This window comes from Chiloscyllium punctatum, chromosome 2, assembly GCF_047496795.1.
Source record: "Chiloscyllium punctatum isolate Juve2018m chromosome 2, sChiPun1.3, whole genome shotgun sequence".
Classification (NCBI taxonomy): domain Eukaryota; kingdom Metazoa; phylum Chordata; class Chondrichthyes; order Orectolobiformes; family Hemiscylliidae; genus Chiloscyllium; species Chiloscyllium punctatum.
The window spans coordinates 56,864,803-56,878,247 of record NC_092740.1 but is presented as its reverse complement, the minus strand read 5'-3'; the positions used below and the strand labels follow the sequence as shown (position 1 = coordinate 56,878,247).

General features: G+C 41.1%; 1 protein-coding gene across 2 annotated transcripts in view; it reads right to left on the bottom strand.

Moving 5' to 3' along the window:
- Positions 1-13,445, bottom strand: part of adgrv1 (adhesion G protein-coupled receptor V1) — a 563,049-nt gene that overhangs the window by 124,561 nt on the left and 425,043 nt on the right. For both annotated transcript variants that reach the window (XM_072582867.1, XM_072582868.1), the window contains one exon: positions 9,208-9,386. In XM_072582867.1, coding sequence (XP_072438968.1) covers positions 9,208-9,386 — 179 coding nt within the window. The remainder of the gene's footprint in view (positions 1-9,207; positions 9,387-13,445) is intronic.

Below are 13,445 nucleotides of genomic sequence, written 5' to 3'. Positions count from 1 at the left end.
AAATTAGGTTATAATCAGATTAGCCATGATTGTATTGAATAGTGAGCAGTCTTGACGGGCTGAATAGCCTTCTCCTGCTCCTATGTCTTATGATCTCATGAGCAAAAGTAACAAGATTGATTTTCTTTTATTCACCCAAGAGTAATAAGATTAATTGTCAAATTGTTTGCAGCACAATTACAGGGATTAATCAATTTAACACAGAGTGTCCATCAAGCAAGGATTCCCACCTGCACCACTGAATGAATATTTTTAAATGTTTATTTAGGTTTCAATGGGCTATCAGCTCCTGCATAATAAATTGCACTTGTTCAGACTCACATACAGTGTCAGCACAACCACCCCTGTAGATTCAGAGTACAGAACTGCAGAATACCACTACCAGATTTCAAATGCAAAAACAGGAGAAGACAGGAAGATTCACAGACATGAAACTGGTTTCCAGATGTATGGCCACAACACACAGTTATGGCTACTTTCAAACACCCTTGACATCTTGATATGCCTGTTTTTTTGACATATCAAATCATGGATATGTCAAAACTTGCTTCAATTTAAAATTGGGAAAACAAAATATTCCCAACCTTTACTTAACTATCTGTAGCTCACTATCATTTTGTCATGTAACTTTGGGATGGTTAAGAAATGCTAACCCAGACAGACATACACACATACCATGAACAAATGTATGAACAGATGTTCTCCCCAGTATTTTGCACAACATTAAACTAAAACAGATTTTCTGATCAATCTCACATTGCTGCTTCTGGAACCTTGCTGCATACAAACCTGGTGACATATATTAGAAATTCTTTTTTTGGAAGTACTAAAGTACTTTGGATTGTCCTGAGATTGCAAAGGTGATATATGAATGCAAACCATCTTTCCCATTATCTTCTCATTCAGGCTATGACCAAGTAGTACACAGGCTATGTCCAGGCAAGTCCCCAAAAGCACCTCATGTTCAAACCTTCTCTCACCTACAGAATATTTTCTTTCATAAAAGTACAGCACAAATGTTTGTTTTAGTTTCCTTTACTAAAGACCAGACTACTCAGACCCACAACTTAAAAACATCTTAAAAATGTATTTAAGAATAGTAATACTCAGCACTGTGATGGAGCCAAACCAATACACACAATTACAACGCTATGTCCCTGAAAGCCTAATGGATTAATGAGTGTAGTTGTCAACTCCCAGTGAACTGGTCTTGTGCAACTGGCAGCAGTAAGATAAACTTGCCAGATTCAGTAAGGCCAGCAGCCAGGAAAAACAACAAAAATGTGTCTTCCCGGCCACTGGCCTTGATGAACTCTGCAAGTTTACTTTGTTATTACTACCAAACACCAACATGCCGGAACCCACTGCATGAGCACAATATAAAAGCAGTTTGTACGTATTGATGTTAATTCAAGAGCTAAGGATGTATTCCCAAAAACGTAATTTGAACCTCAGACCTTTTAGAAAAATGAAACATTAAATATAAACAAGCAGGTTTTTTTTATCATAATTATTCTAATTTTAACGTCTATTTGCAATAATGCTCCCAGGATCTCCGCAACAAACTTCTCTTGGTTTCCAAGTTTAATGTTTTTTTCTCGTCAAAAGGGCATGGAAATTAGGATGGGACCTGCTTGTTAGTTTTACATTTGTGGTGGTGATTAAGGCTCAGGGAACAAGTGCAAGGACTGTTATAACAACATGAGAAGAGTTCTTTCCTGTCATTTGTGTCTTAACTAAAATGAGTGAATGTAGGTGTCTTCAGCATTCATTGTTGACAAAGACATCAATGAGAGCAAGTTGAAGTAATATGTGAGAAATTGCATTTTCTACTGTGGTTGATTTTGCGACAGAGGTGGAATTTGTTTTTAAAAAATATCCATTTTTACAGTTTGCATATTGTTTGCACACCAAATGACTACTTTGCAATGCACTTCAGTGCATTTCTTTTCCATTATATAAGTTCACCATACCTACAACAGCACATTGCATCTTTAATATAATAAAATTTTCCAGGTACTTCACAGGAGTATTCAGACAAAATTTGCTAAAAATTCACAAAGGAGACAACGAGCTAAATGAGCAACAGCTTTGACAACAAGGTAGGTTGCAAGGAGCATCTTAGATCATGGGAAGAGAGATTTATGGAGGAAATTCCAGAGATAAGGTTTTGCTAGCTGAAGTAATGGCCACCAGTGATAGAACTGTTAAAACCAGGGATGCTCACGAAGCCAAGAGTTAGAGCAAGACAAAACAAAACTGCAGCTGCTGGAACCGAAGCTAGACAAGCAGGACGCTGAAAGAACACAGTGAGTCAGGCAGCGTTTCGGGTGTAACCCTTCTTCAGGGCACATTTAGGGTAAGACCAGAGCAGATGCCACAGATAGAGCAGGGATGGTGCCTTTATGAAATGTGAAAAATAGGATGAGATTTTTAAATTATTTTGTCATTATAATTAGGAACCAATGTAGCCAGGTGTTATGAATGTGCCATTCTGATAATGCAGGTTTTTAAGAAAAACTTGTTCAAAGGACATTTTCTGCTTTCAAAGCTATATGTTGGAAATGAAGTTCAAAAGCCTCTTCAAAATGGAGGTTACGGCAGGTCATGTCTGTTACCTTGATCTATTTCAAAGCCTATCTCAGCTTCTACTATCAAAAGGGAGACATTTAGAATTCATCTGGCCCTGGGCAATACAATGGATCCTTTTCAGGTACAAATAACTTGTCTTGCCTCAACAGATATCAGAGTCGGACCCATTCAAGTTGACGGCCTCAGCTAAAGGACAACAGGTCTGTCAGCCAGACCTGGGCTAATCACCTCTCACAATTGGAAAGATGACATACAGTCTGGGACAGACAGTTTTGCAAGTTGAATCTACCACCCAGTGATTGTTATCCACTGATTCACTCCCCATGGATCCATATAGATTAGATTAGATTACTTACAGTGTGGAAACAGGCCCTTCAGCCCAACAAGTCCACACCGACCCGCCGAAGCGTAACTCACTCATTCCTGTATGTTTACCCCTTTATCTAACACTACGGGCAATTTAGCATGGCCAATTCACCTGACGTGCACATCTTTGGACTGTGGGAGGAAACCGGAGCACCCAGAGGAAACCCACGCAGACACGGGGAGAATGTGCAAACTCCACACAGTCAGTCGCCTGAGTCGGGAATTGAACCCAGGTCTCTGACGCTGTGAGGCAGCAGTGCTAACCACTGTGCCACCGTGCCGCCCAAAAGAGTTTGACTCCAGATCCTATACCTTTTCCCCCCAGTGTCTCATCTATCTCAGATTGTGCTCTTTTATAGTATATAAGGGGTGTTTCCATGTTTTTCTGTTATCGGTGGCAAGTCTGTGCCCCTATGCCTTGAGGATAATAAGGAATGACTACACTTAAAAAGCAATTTTACAACCATGCTCGGTGGCAGAATGTCAAGATGTAGACTTCATGAAATAATCTTGGAAATGTGTTTGAACTGAGGCAGGAGAAATAGAAAAGTATACAGGAACCAAATACTGTGCTGTTGACGTCAGGCAGTGTGAAAGTGCCAGTACCATAGAACTAGGTCCACCTGTGCAACTATTCAACTACAGAAGTCATCAAAGCTGCAGGGTTTGATTTCAAGTGTGAACTGCTTCACTTCAGCAAGATGAAACTCAAACAATGGGCCCCAATGGTTTACCACAGACACTTACTGGGACTTTATTTTTCAGTGTATTTTTTTACTTATCTGTAATTGTTTCAAACTTGGTGCCTGTAATTTGTTAGAAAATAATTTTATCTTCTCATTCTTAAACAACAATGGCATGTAATAAACCAACTCTTAATCTGCTCAAATAGAAACTGATCTACTTTAGTTTGAAATATACAAATTAAGAAAGAGGCTAAACAAGCTATTTTAACGCACAAGGGGAACCTGGATTCAAATCCTACCATGGAAGATGGTGGAATTTCAATTCAATAAAAATGTGGAATGAAGATGACCATGGACTCATTGTCAATTGTTGGGAAAAAAAACATTGCGTTCTCTGATGTCCTTAGGGAAGGAAACTGCTATTCTTACCTGGTCTGGCCTACTTGTGAGTCCATTCCCACAGCCATGTGACTGACAATTAAATTGTCATCTGAGCAATTTGGAATGTGCAATAAATGCTGGTCTACTAGCGATGCCCTCATCCCTTGAATGATTAAAAAAAAAGTTCACTGACTACACTAGGGATATGCATCCTAATACTGGCACAAGAGATGGTGGGGAAAGTATAATGCAAGTTAGGATATAGCATCCCTACTGTGTCAAAACAGGCCATTTGTCCCACCAATTCCACACAGACCCTCCAAACAGCATCCCACCCAGACCCATCTTAACCCTGTAATCCAGCATTTTTCATGGCTAATCCACCTAGCCTCCAATCCATGGACAATATGGGCAATTTAGCATGACCAAACTATCTAACCTGCACAGCTCTGGACTGTGGGAGGAAACCTGAGCACTTGGAGAAACTCAAACAGACACAGGGAGAACATACAAACTCCACAAAGATAAACATTCAAGGTTGGAATTGAACCCAAGTCTCTAGTGCTGTGAGGCAGCAGTGCTAGCCATTGTGCTGCCCATCAGCAGTTTTGGGTGTCCTCAGGCTTCCAAAGGGTAGACTGTGAGAAGCTGGTCAGGAGTCAAGTTTAGAGAAAACAAAGGTGTATATGAGGGTTTCAGTAGTAGATGAACTGAGATGGGAAGGAATGGTGTCACGTAATCTTTCATTGGTGGAAATATTGATTCTTATTGATGTAATGGGAAGTGGTCAGGTGTCTACAATATCACCTGGCTGAACAATATGTGCAGGGGAACAGGAGATAGGTGGTGTGATCAGTGGTGTTAAAAATCTGCATATGTGTCATGAAGAACACCTGGAGCAAATTAAAGAAAGAGAAAGAGAGCGAGAGAAAGAAAGAGAGAGACAGAGAGTTGGGGCAATTTAGAGAGGAATTTCAGAGCTTAATGAATGGTGCAACAGAAGGAATCCTGCCTGTAAATGGTGAGCTATTAGGTGGTTGCAAGTGACATCGGTTGAGGGCATACAGACCTTGGAGAGTCTCAAGACAAGCCAGGGGTTCAAAAGAGATGTGAATACCCTTATTTACATATACATAAAACCTGATGGCTGCTTGATTGAGAGACATTTCCAAAGCATGCTTCTAGATTGTCCTTCCCCAATACAACAGTTGTCAAATTTCCAGTAACAAATGCCTGGACATTTCTTGCCCACCATTTCAGAGACATGGTTTATAACGTAGGACCATGAAATTGAAGTGAATCAACCCAGGCGTTTTGTGAAAATGATCAGGATACCTAGGAGATCAGGTCATTTGATCACGTAAATCAATATTTTGCATTGGTCTTTACAGTGGAAGATACTATAAGCACTCAAATATATCAGATAAGCAGACTAGGAATGGGAAGAAAGGTCTTGTAACAGTATCTGTCACTAGGGAAAATGTACCTGACAAGCTAATGGGACTGAAATCAGATACAGGTAAATCACTACAACCTGATGGTCTACATTTAAGAGCTTTAAATGAAGTAGTTCAGAGATAGTGAAGGCATTACTTAAAATGTTCCAGAACACCCTAGATTCTATAAGGGTTTGAGTGGGTTGACCAACTGCTAATGTAATGCCCCTGTTCAAGAAGGGAGGGGGACAGAACATGCAAAACTATAGAACAGTTAGTCTAGCATTTGTTGTTGGGAAAATGTTAGAGTCTATTATTAAGGAAGAAATAGCGGACATTTAGAAAACTTAATACAGAGTCTATATGGCTTTGCGGAGGGGCAATTATGTTTGACAAATTTGCCAGAGTTCTTTGAAGACATAACAGGCAGAGTTGACAAAGGGGAGCCAGGCGATATATTGTACTTAGATTTCCATAAGGTATTCAGTAAGATGCTACACAAAGGGTTATTGCACAGTAATGAGGATAGTGATGAAAGCAATCCCATCATAGCCAAAGGCCTGATGGGGATCTGTTTAAATATGTCCAAGAAGGACTTGGGAGCCTTTTTCCATTTAATTTGAGGAAGTGAATATACAGATGAAATGGCTGGTGATCACCTAAACATTGTTAATCCAAACAAAGTTGTTAGGTAGAGCTAGTGAAGTATTTGCACTGCTATTACAGTAGTATGTAGGCAGAATAATGAGGTGAAAAAAGCCATTTTACATGCATATGAGATTGCACCAGAAGCCCACAGACAATGTTTTAGGAATCTCAGGAGGGAACCTGGTCAAATGTACATTGAATTTGAAAGGATCAAACAAAATAACTTTGGACAAGTGGCTAAAGGCATTGAAAATTGATCAAACATATGATGGTCTTAGCGAGATGGTGCAAAATCTAGTGTTCTCTCCTTACTGCTGGGATTGTGTTTTCCTTTCAACTTCCCTTTGCTAAGGGTGTTTATAGGACATTGCTCTATTGGAACAGTTAATGAGCGATACTTAAATAATGTATTATTTCAGATACTTTTGCGAAAAGTGTGTTTTGCTTAAAGCCTAGTACTTTTAGAAATGCCTTACACTTGCCTTTAAATAAGAAAAAGTTAGAGTCTAGTTTATCTCCTTGATATATTCTGAAGCAGTTTGGTCTGGCCCATAACAAATAAACAGGAGCTCACAGTATCAGAATAATTTATTAGATCATACTGAGGATGGTCACACACAGAAGTCAGAGAGTTGGGATTAACGGGCCTTTTTCAGGTTGTAAAGATGTAATTAAGTTGAGTGCTACAATCTTACAGCCTCATTTTGTTTTACTATTTATATTAATAACTAGGAGAAGGAGGCAGAGATTAATATATTCATATTTGCAGATAATACAAAAACAGATGATAGGGCCATATTGTGATGAGGACATAAGATATCTACAAGGGATTTAGATAGGTTGAGTGAGTAGAAAAAAAGTAGAGTTTAATGTGGGAAAGTCTGAGATCAGGCAATTCAGTAGGAAGAATCGAAAGACATACTATCATTTAAATGGAAAGAGTATCCAAAAATGTGCTGCACATTGGGGATTTAGCTGTTCTTGTGCATGAAGCACAAACAGTTAATGTGCAGGTAGAACAAGTAATTAAGAAAGCAATTGGAATGATGGCCTTAAATGCCCAGGGGTTGGTGTTTAAAAAGTAGGGAAGACTTGTTACAACTGTACAGGGTGTTGGTAAGGCCACACCTGGTGTACTGTGTACAGTTATGATCTCCGTATTTAAGAAAGGATATAATGGCACTGGAAACAGTTCGAAAGACATTTATTAGGCAGATTCCTCAGATGAAGGGGCTGTCTTTTCAAGAAGAGCTAAACAGGTTAGTCCTTTATTCATTTGAGTTTAGAGGAAGTAGGAGTGATCTTATTGGAAGATGCTAGACTCTGAGGGGGCTTGACAGGATAGAAATCACTAGATTAGATTACTAAAAGTGTGGAAACAGGCCCTTCGGCCCAACAAGTCCATACCGACCCACCGAAGCGTAACCCACCCAGACCCATTCCCCCACATTTACCCCTGCCCCTAACACTACGGGCAATTTAGCATGGCCAATTCACCTAACTTGCACATTTCTGGACTGTGGGAGGAAACTGGAGTGCCCAGAGGGTGCCCACACAGACATGGGGAGAATGTGCAAACTCCACACAGTCAGTCACCTGAGGCAGGAATTGAACCCGGGTCTCTGGCGCTGTGAGGCAGCAATGTGCCACTGTGCCACTGTGCCGCCCACTGCCACCATGCTGCCCACTAGTGGAGGAATCTCAGACTAAAGGACATAGTTACAAAGTAATGGGACATTCATTTAAAACTGAGGTACAAAATACTTTTTTTCTCTCACAGGGTGTTGGAATTCCCTATTCCAGAAAGCAGTGGAGGCTAGATCACTTACAATATTTAATGAAAAGGTTGTTAGGTTTTTGTAACAGCAGGGAGTTGAGGCTATGAGAAGCTGACATGAAAGAGGAGTTGAAGGCTGAGGCAGATCAGCCATGATCATATGGAATAGCAGGCAGGAGTGAGGGGTGAATGGCCTATTCCTGCTCAATTTTGTATATGGCTCAATTTCTAGGTAAGACTGTTCAACTTGCAGTTGTAGAATAGATGTTGAACAGTGGAAGTGAAAGTCACCATTGTCCCAGAAGATCATTGTCTGTCTTCTCAGACAGTGACAGAACTAATACACCTCAGACAAAGGGCAGGGATTTAATGTTGACCTGGATTGATGTGGGAATTGAACCCACGCTATTGCTATCACTTTGCTTCACAAAGCAACTGTCCAGTCAATTGAGGTCACCAAACCCAACATCTAAACAGATGATGGTATGTATGAAAAAGCAGAAAAAATTTGTTATATTTTAATTGCTCTGATGAATATAGCTGTGATCCAGAATATATTAACACCTTCAGAAATTTCATTAATTGTGCCAAAGACTTAAGTCAAAGACTAAAAAAAGAAAATGTTCATTCTTAAAGTTAATCACAATTCTTTCAAAATGTCTGACAAGTTTCTGATGACAATACTTTCACTTTAAGTTGATTATTTTTCTTGTTAATGATAGATGTTCTGAAAATAGTCTTAATGAAACATTCTCATTGGGGAACTGTCATACATAAAATTTCTGCAAAGGGTTTGCAGGAAGGTATGCATGTGTGTGTTTTTGAATATCTTTGAGTATGAAACTCTGGGGGAGGGGTGCAAAGAACATACCGAAAAGTACACTAAGATGTTGGTCTGACGTAGCTCTGCATACTGATGTACAAACAGGAAGGAGGTAATTCTGAACCAAGCAGTATAAATAACTATTTGACCTAATTCTAGAAGCAGCAATGCACTCACAAGGTTCCTCCCCATCCTGTCTTATTCCAGGAAGTTATGGTTGAGCAAAACTTTAAATTAAACAACAAAATTTAATTCATGCTTTAAGCTAAGAACTTTTCTGACTCAGAAACTGATTGAATATGAAAAAGCAAAATCAAGCAAAAGCATATCGTACATGCTCCAAGAATATTACTTATTTTTGACCAATTCACTCTCATTTCCAAAAATGAAGACAGATCATATCCTGGCAAGATCAAATATGCCTTATAATCAGGAATTATTAAAGGATTTACAATTCATCAAATAGTTAATAATGTTTTTGTAACATGTAATACTCACACATCACCATATACAGTGCCATAGATTTCTTGCATGGTCCAGTGGTAGCCCCCTCTCAGGATAATTACAAGTAGGGCCACAACAAATGCTGGTAAACCCCAACTCAGAATGAAGAAAAGCAGGTATCGCCGATATGTGTGTTCATCGTTCATCGCTAGCACTTGCCAGAAATTGATAGACTAAAAAAAAGAAAAAGGAATATCTTGTAAGTGCAGTCATTAACACTGCAAATGCATGCATAATTACAATCTCTAAATTTGTGTTTTATTTTATGAAGTGGCTTCCATTAAAAACCATCGTAGTAGTTCTGATTTCAAAACATCAAGTTTGTGCTTTACTACTGGAGTGCAACTGATATAAAACTAACATTGCTATCTCAGCATTATTTGCATCGCTAATATTGAATTTAATTAAAAATAAAATGCCTGTCTACACAGTATCCCAGGTAGTTGTGGGAAATTACAAGGACTCTGACCGCAATTTTTAATTCTTCCCTGGCCACAGGGGAAGGTCCCAGAGAGCACGATGATAGCTAATGTGGCTCCACACTTCAAGAAGAGAGGTAGGATTAAACCCTGGAATTGCAAACCAGTGAGTCTCACAACAGTAGTAGGGAAACTACTGGAGAAAATTCTGCAGGAGAGTCTAATTCTCCCCTTCAGCAGGCAAGGTTTGATGTGATCATGAATGGTCAGCGTGGCTTTCTAAAAGCGATGTCATGCCCAACAGATTTGATTGAATTTTTAAAGGCAGTGACCGGGTGTATAGTTGAGGGATGTGCCGAGTTGGAACTGGGATAAGGTAGGGGAAGGGGAAATTAGAAAAATGGTGAAATCCACGTTTATGTCCTGTGATTGGAGGGTCCCAAGGCAGAAGATTTGGCGTTCTTCTTCCAGGTGACGGGTGTGGCGATGGAGGAGGCCCAGTACCTGCATGTCCTGGGAGGGGGAGTTGAAGTGTTCGGCCATGGGACAGTGGGTTATTTGGTGCGGGTGTCCCAGAGATGTTCTCTGAAATGATCCGCAAGTTGACGTCCTGTCTCCCCGATGTACAGGAGACCGCATCAGGAGCAACAGATACAGTAAATGACATGTGTGGAAGTGCAGGTAAAATTCTGATGGATATGGAAGGCTCCTTTGGGGTCTTAAATGGAGGTGAGGGGGGAGGTGTAGGCACAGGTTTTGCAAGTCCTGCAGGGGCAGGGGAAGATGCCAGGAGAGGACAGTAGGTTCGTGAGGTGGGGGGGGGGGGGGGAGCGTAGACATGACAAAAGAGTCACAGAAGGAATGGTTTTTATGGAAAACAGATAGGGGTGGGGAAGAAAATATATCTCTGATGGTGGGATTCGTTTGGTGGAAATGGCGGGGGATAATGTAATGTTTGTGGAGTGGAAAGTGTGGACCATGTGGATTCTGTCCTTGTTGCGGTTGGAGGGGTGGGGTGCAAGGGCAGAGGGTGGATGAGATGCACTGGAGGGTATCTTCGGCCATGTGGGAAGTGCAATTGTGATCTTTGAAGAAGGAGGTCATCTGGTGTATTCTGTGGTGGAACCGGTTCCCCTGGGAGCAGATGTGGTGGAGGCAGAAGAATTGGGAATAGGGGAAAGCGTTTTACAGGAGGCACGGTGGGAGGAGGTGTAATCCAGGTAGCTGTGGGAGTCAAAAGGTTTGTAGATGTCTGTGTTGAATCGGTCACTGTTGATGGAGATAGGGAGGTCCAGGAATGGGAGGGAGTTGTCCGAGATGGTCCAGGTGGACTTAAGGTCGGAGTGGAATGTTTTGTTGAAGTTGATAACTATTTAACCACCTCCTTGGAGCACGAGGTGGCGCTGATACAATCATCAATGTAGTGGAGGAAAAGGTGGGGAATGGTGCTGGTGTAAGTGTGGAAGATGGACTGGGGCATAGCTGGGGCCCATGTGGGTGCCCATGGCTACCCCTTTAGACTGGAGGAAGTGGGAGGATTCAAAGAAAAATTTATTGAGGGCGAGGACCAGTTCAGCCAAATGAATGAGAGTGTCAGTGGAAGGGTACTGGTGGGGATGTCGGAAGAGGAACAAACAGAGGGCTTGTAGGCCTTCTTCATGACAGATGGAGGTGTATAGGGACTGGATGTCTATGGTGAAGATGAGACATTGGGGGCCAGGGAAATTATAGTCTTGGAGGAGGTGGAAGGAGGTGGGGAGTGTCCTGGACTGTGTGGATAGGATAGTATCAAGGTATGTAGAGAAACATAATATAGGCAATAATAGTTGAGTTATGTTGCATTTCTGCTCTAGGGCAGGTGAGTGCATCCAAATCTTTCCTTCACACAGGGGAGAAGCTTGTACAACTAATGATCCCTTGAGAAGTGCCATTAGAACCTCCATGCTGGTGGTGGAGCCACAGACAGTGACCAACTCAGAGGAGATAGGTGCCACACAATGTGTGGTCCTCAAAGGCAAAATGGCAGGACATGCAAAGGTAGACTCTGCATCTTACAGCCTAGGTGGATTAAGGCTACAGTGGCTAGATATTTCAGCACACCACTGGCCATCAACCTATTAATATTGTGTGGATAATGATATTGCCCAAAGGTCCCCACTTTAAAAAATAGCTCATCCACAAGCCAAATCTTCTGGCAATAGAGAACTGGTGATGGGAACTGTGAACAGATCAGTGAACCTGAGAGTTCTTAGTCAAGAATCTACACACAGGAAACAAATTCAAGAAGACCATGGGACACCTGTGCTGGGACTGAGCAATCTTCAGAAAACCAGTTGCTAATCTCAAATAGGGATTTGGGGGTTAGGAGGGGCCAGGTCTATAAGAGCTTATACTTGAAACGTTGACTCTCCTGCTCTCTGGATGCTGCCTGACCAGTTGTGCTTTTCCAGCACCACACCTTTTAATTCTGATCTCCAGTACCTGCAGTGCTCACTTTCTCCCAGCTCTAAAAATAGGCTGTCCCACTTTCTCCAGGCTGGGCAATCATCCTGTGCGATCACCATCTTCATGGTGTTATGATCCCAACTTGATGGGAATACAGAACAAGTCAGATTCTAGCTTCAGATCTGGCTTGATAGACCATAAGTTTGTTTTATTAATTATTATCATAATGGTCAGCCACTGAACATTTCCACAAAAAAGGTTGCCAATGTATTTTTAACAAAAAAAACTCATGTTGCACACAAAAGAAGAAAATAAGAGAATTATTTTACACTATATATACACTACGTGAAATTATTTTATTGCAAATATCAGAAACAAAGATTCAATCCTTTTATGCTCAGCAATAACCATACAGGCATCAAACCGCATAGAAGGGGCACTCTGTCACCACTCTAAACCTAAAATAAACTCAAGAACTGTGGACAATGCAGATCTTGAACTAACAAAAACAGAAGTTGCTGCAGAAACTAGCAGCATCTGTGGAGAGCAAACAGTTCTATCGTGTCAAGACCAGTGATGCTTCTTCAGAACCTCATTCACCTGATGCTATTAAAGGGCCCTAACTCCAACTGAGTTCATTCACTCTCGGGAGATGAGGAGATGAATCTCAAGTCAGGAATGCTCCTACAGGAATCCAAAGCAATCTGTGACCGCCACATGCAGCTAGTTTGTCAGCTCCATGTCACTTCTAGCTCACACTTGCTTTCCTGTCTCTCTTACTAGATACAAAGTATTTTCCCCTTGTCTATAAATTCTGCCTTGGAAACTCTTGCCTTGTCTTTTTTTCTGAAAGCTGCTTGATTGTTCCATTACTTGTTGTTGCTTACTGTCTGAGTTCCCCCTTAAAGCTGGAACTGGAAACGGTGCCTGAGTTTGCTGGAATTCATTATGGGCAGCTAAACCAAATTTTGCACTGCTGCCTATGATTTCATATGGTGTGGCAAATCTTTGGATGACCATTGTTATCATGAAGTTAGATAGATGCCTTCATCTTAGCTTTCTAACTGGGTTAACGGGCTCACTTCACCCAAAGTAGGAGAGCAAAATCCATTAAGTAGGCTCATGAATAAAGGATCTTGTTCCACTTGAAAATTCAACTCCATTTAGAAGTTTGCTGATGACATCTCAAACAACGATGAGACAGAGTACAGAAAGGAGATTGAGTGCTGAGCAGTATGGTGCCAAGACAAAAATCTCTCCATCTGTGTTAGCAATGTGAAGCAGCTGGTCATTGACTTCAGGAAGTGGAGTGGAGAGTATACTCCTGTCTACATCAATGGTGCTGATGTGGAAATGGTTGAGTGCCGA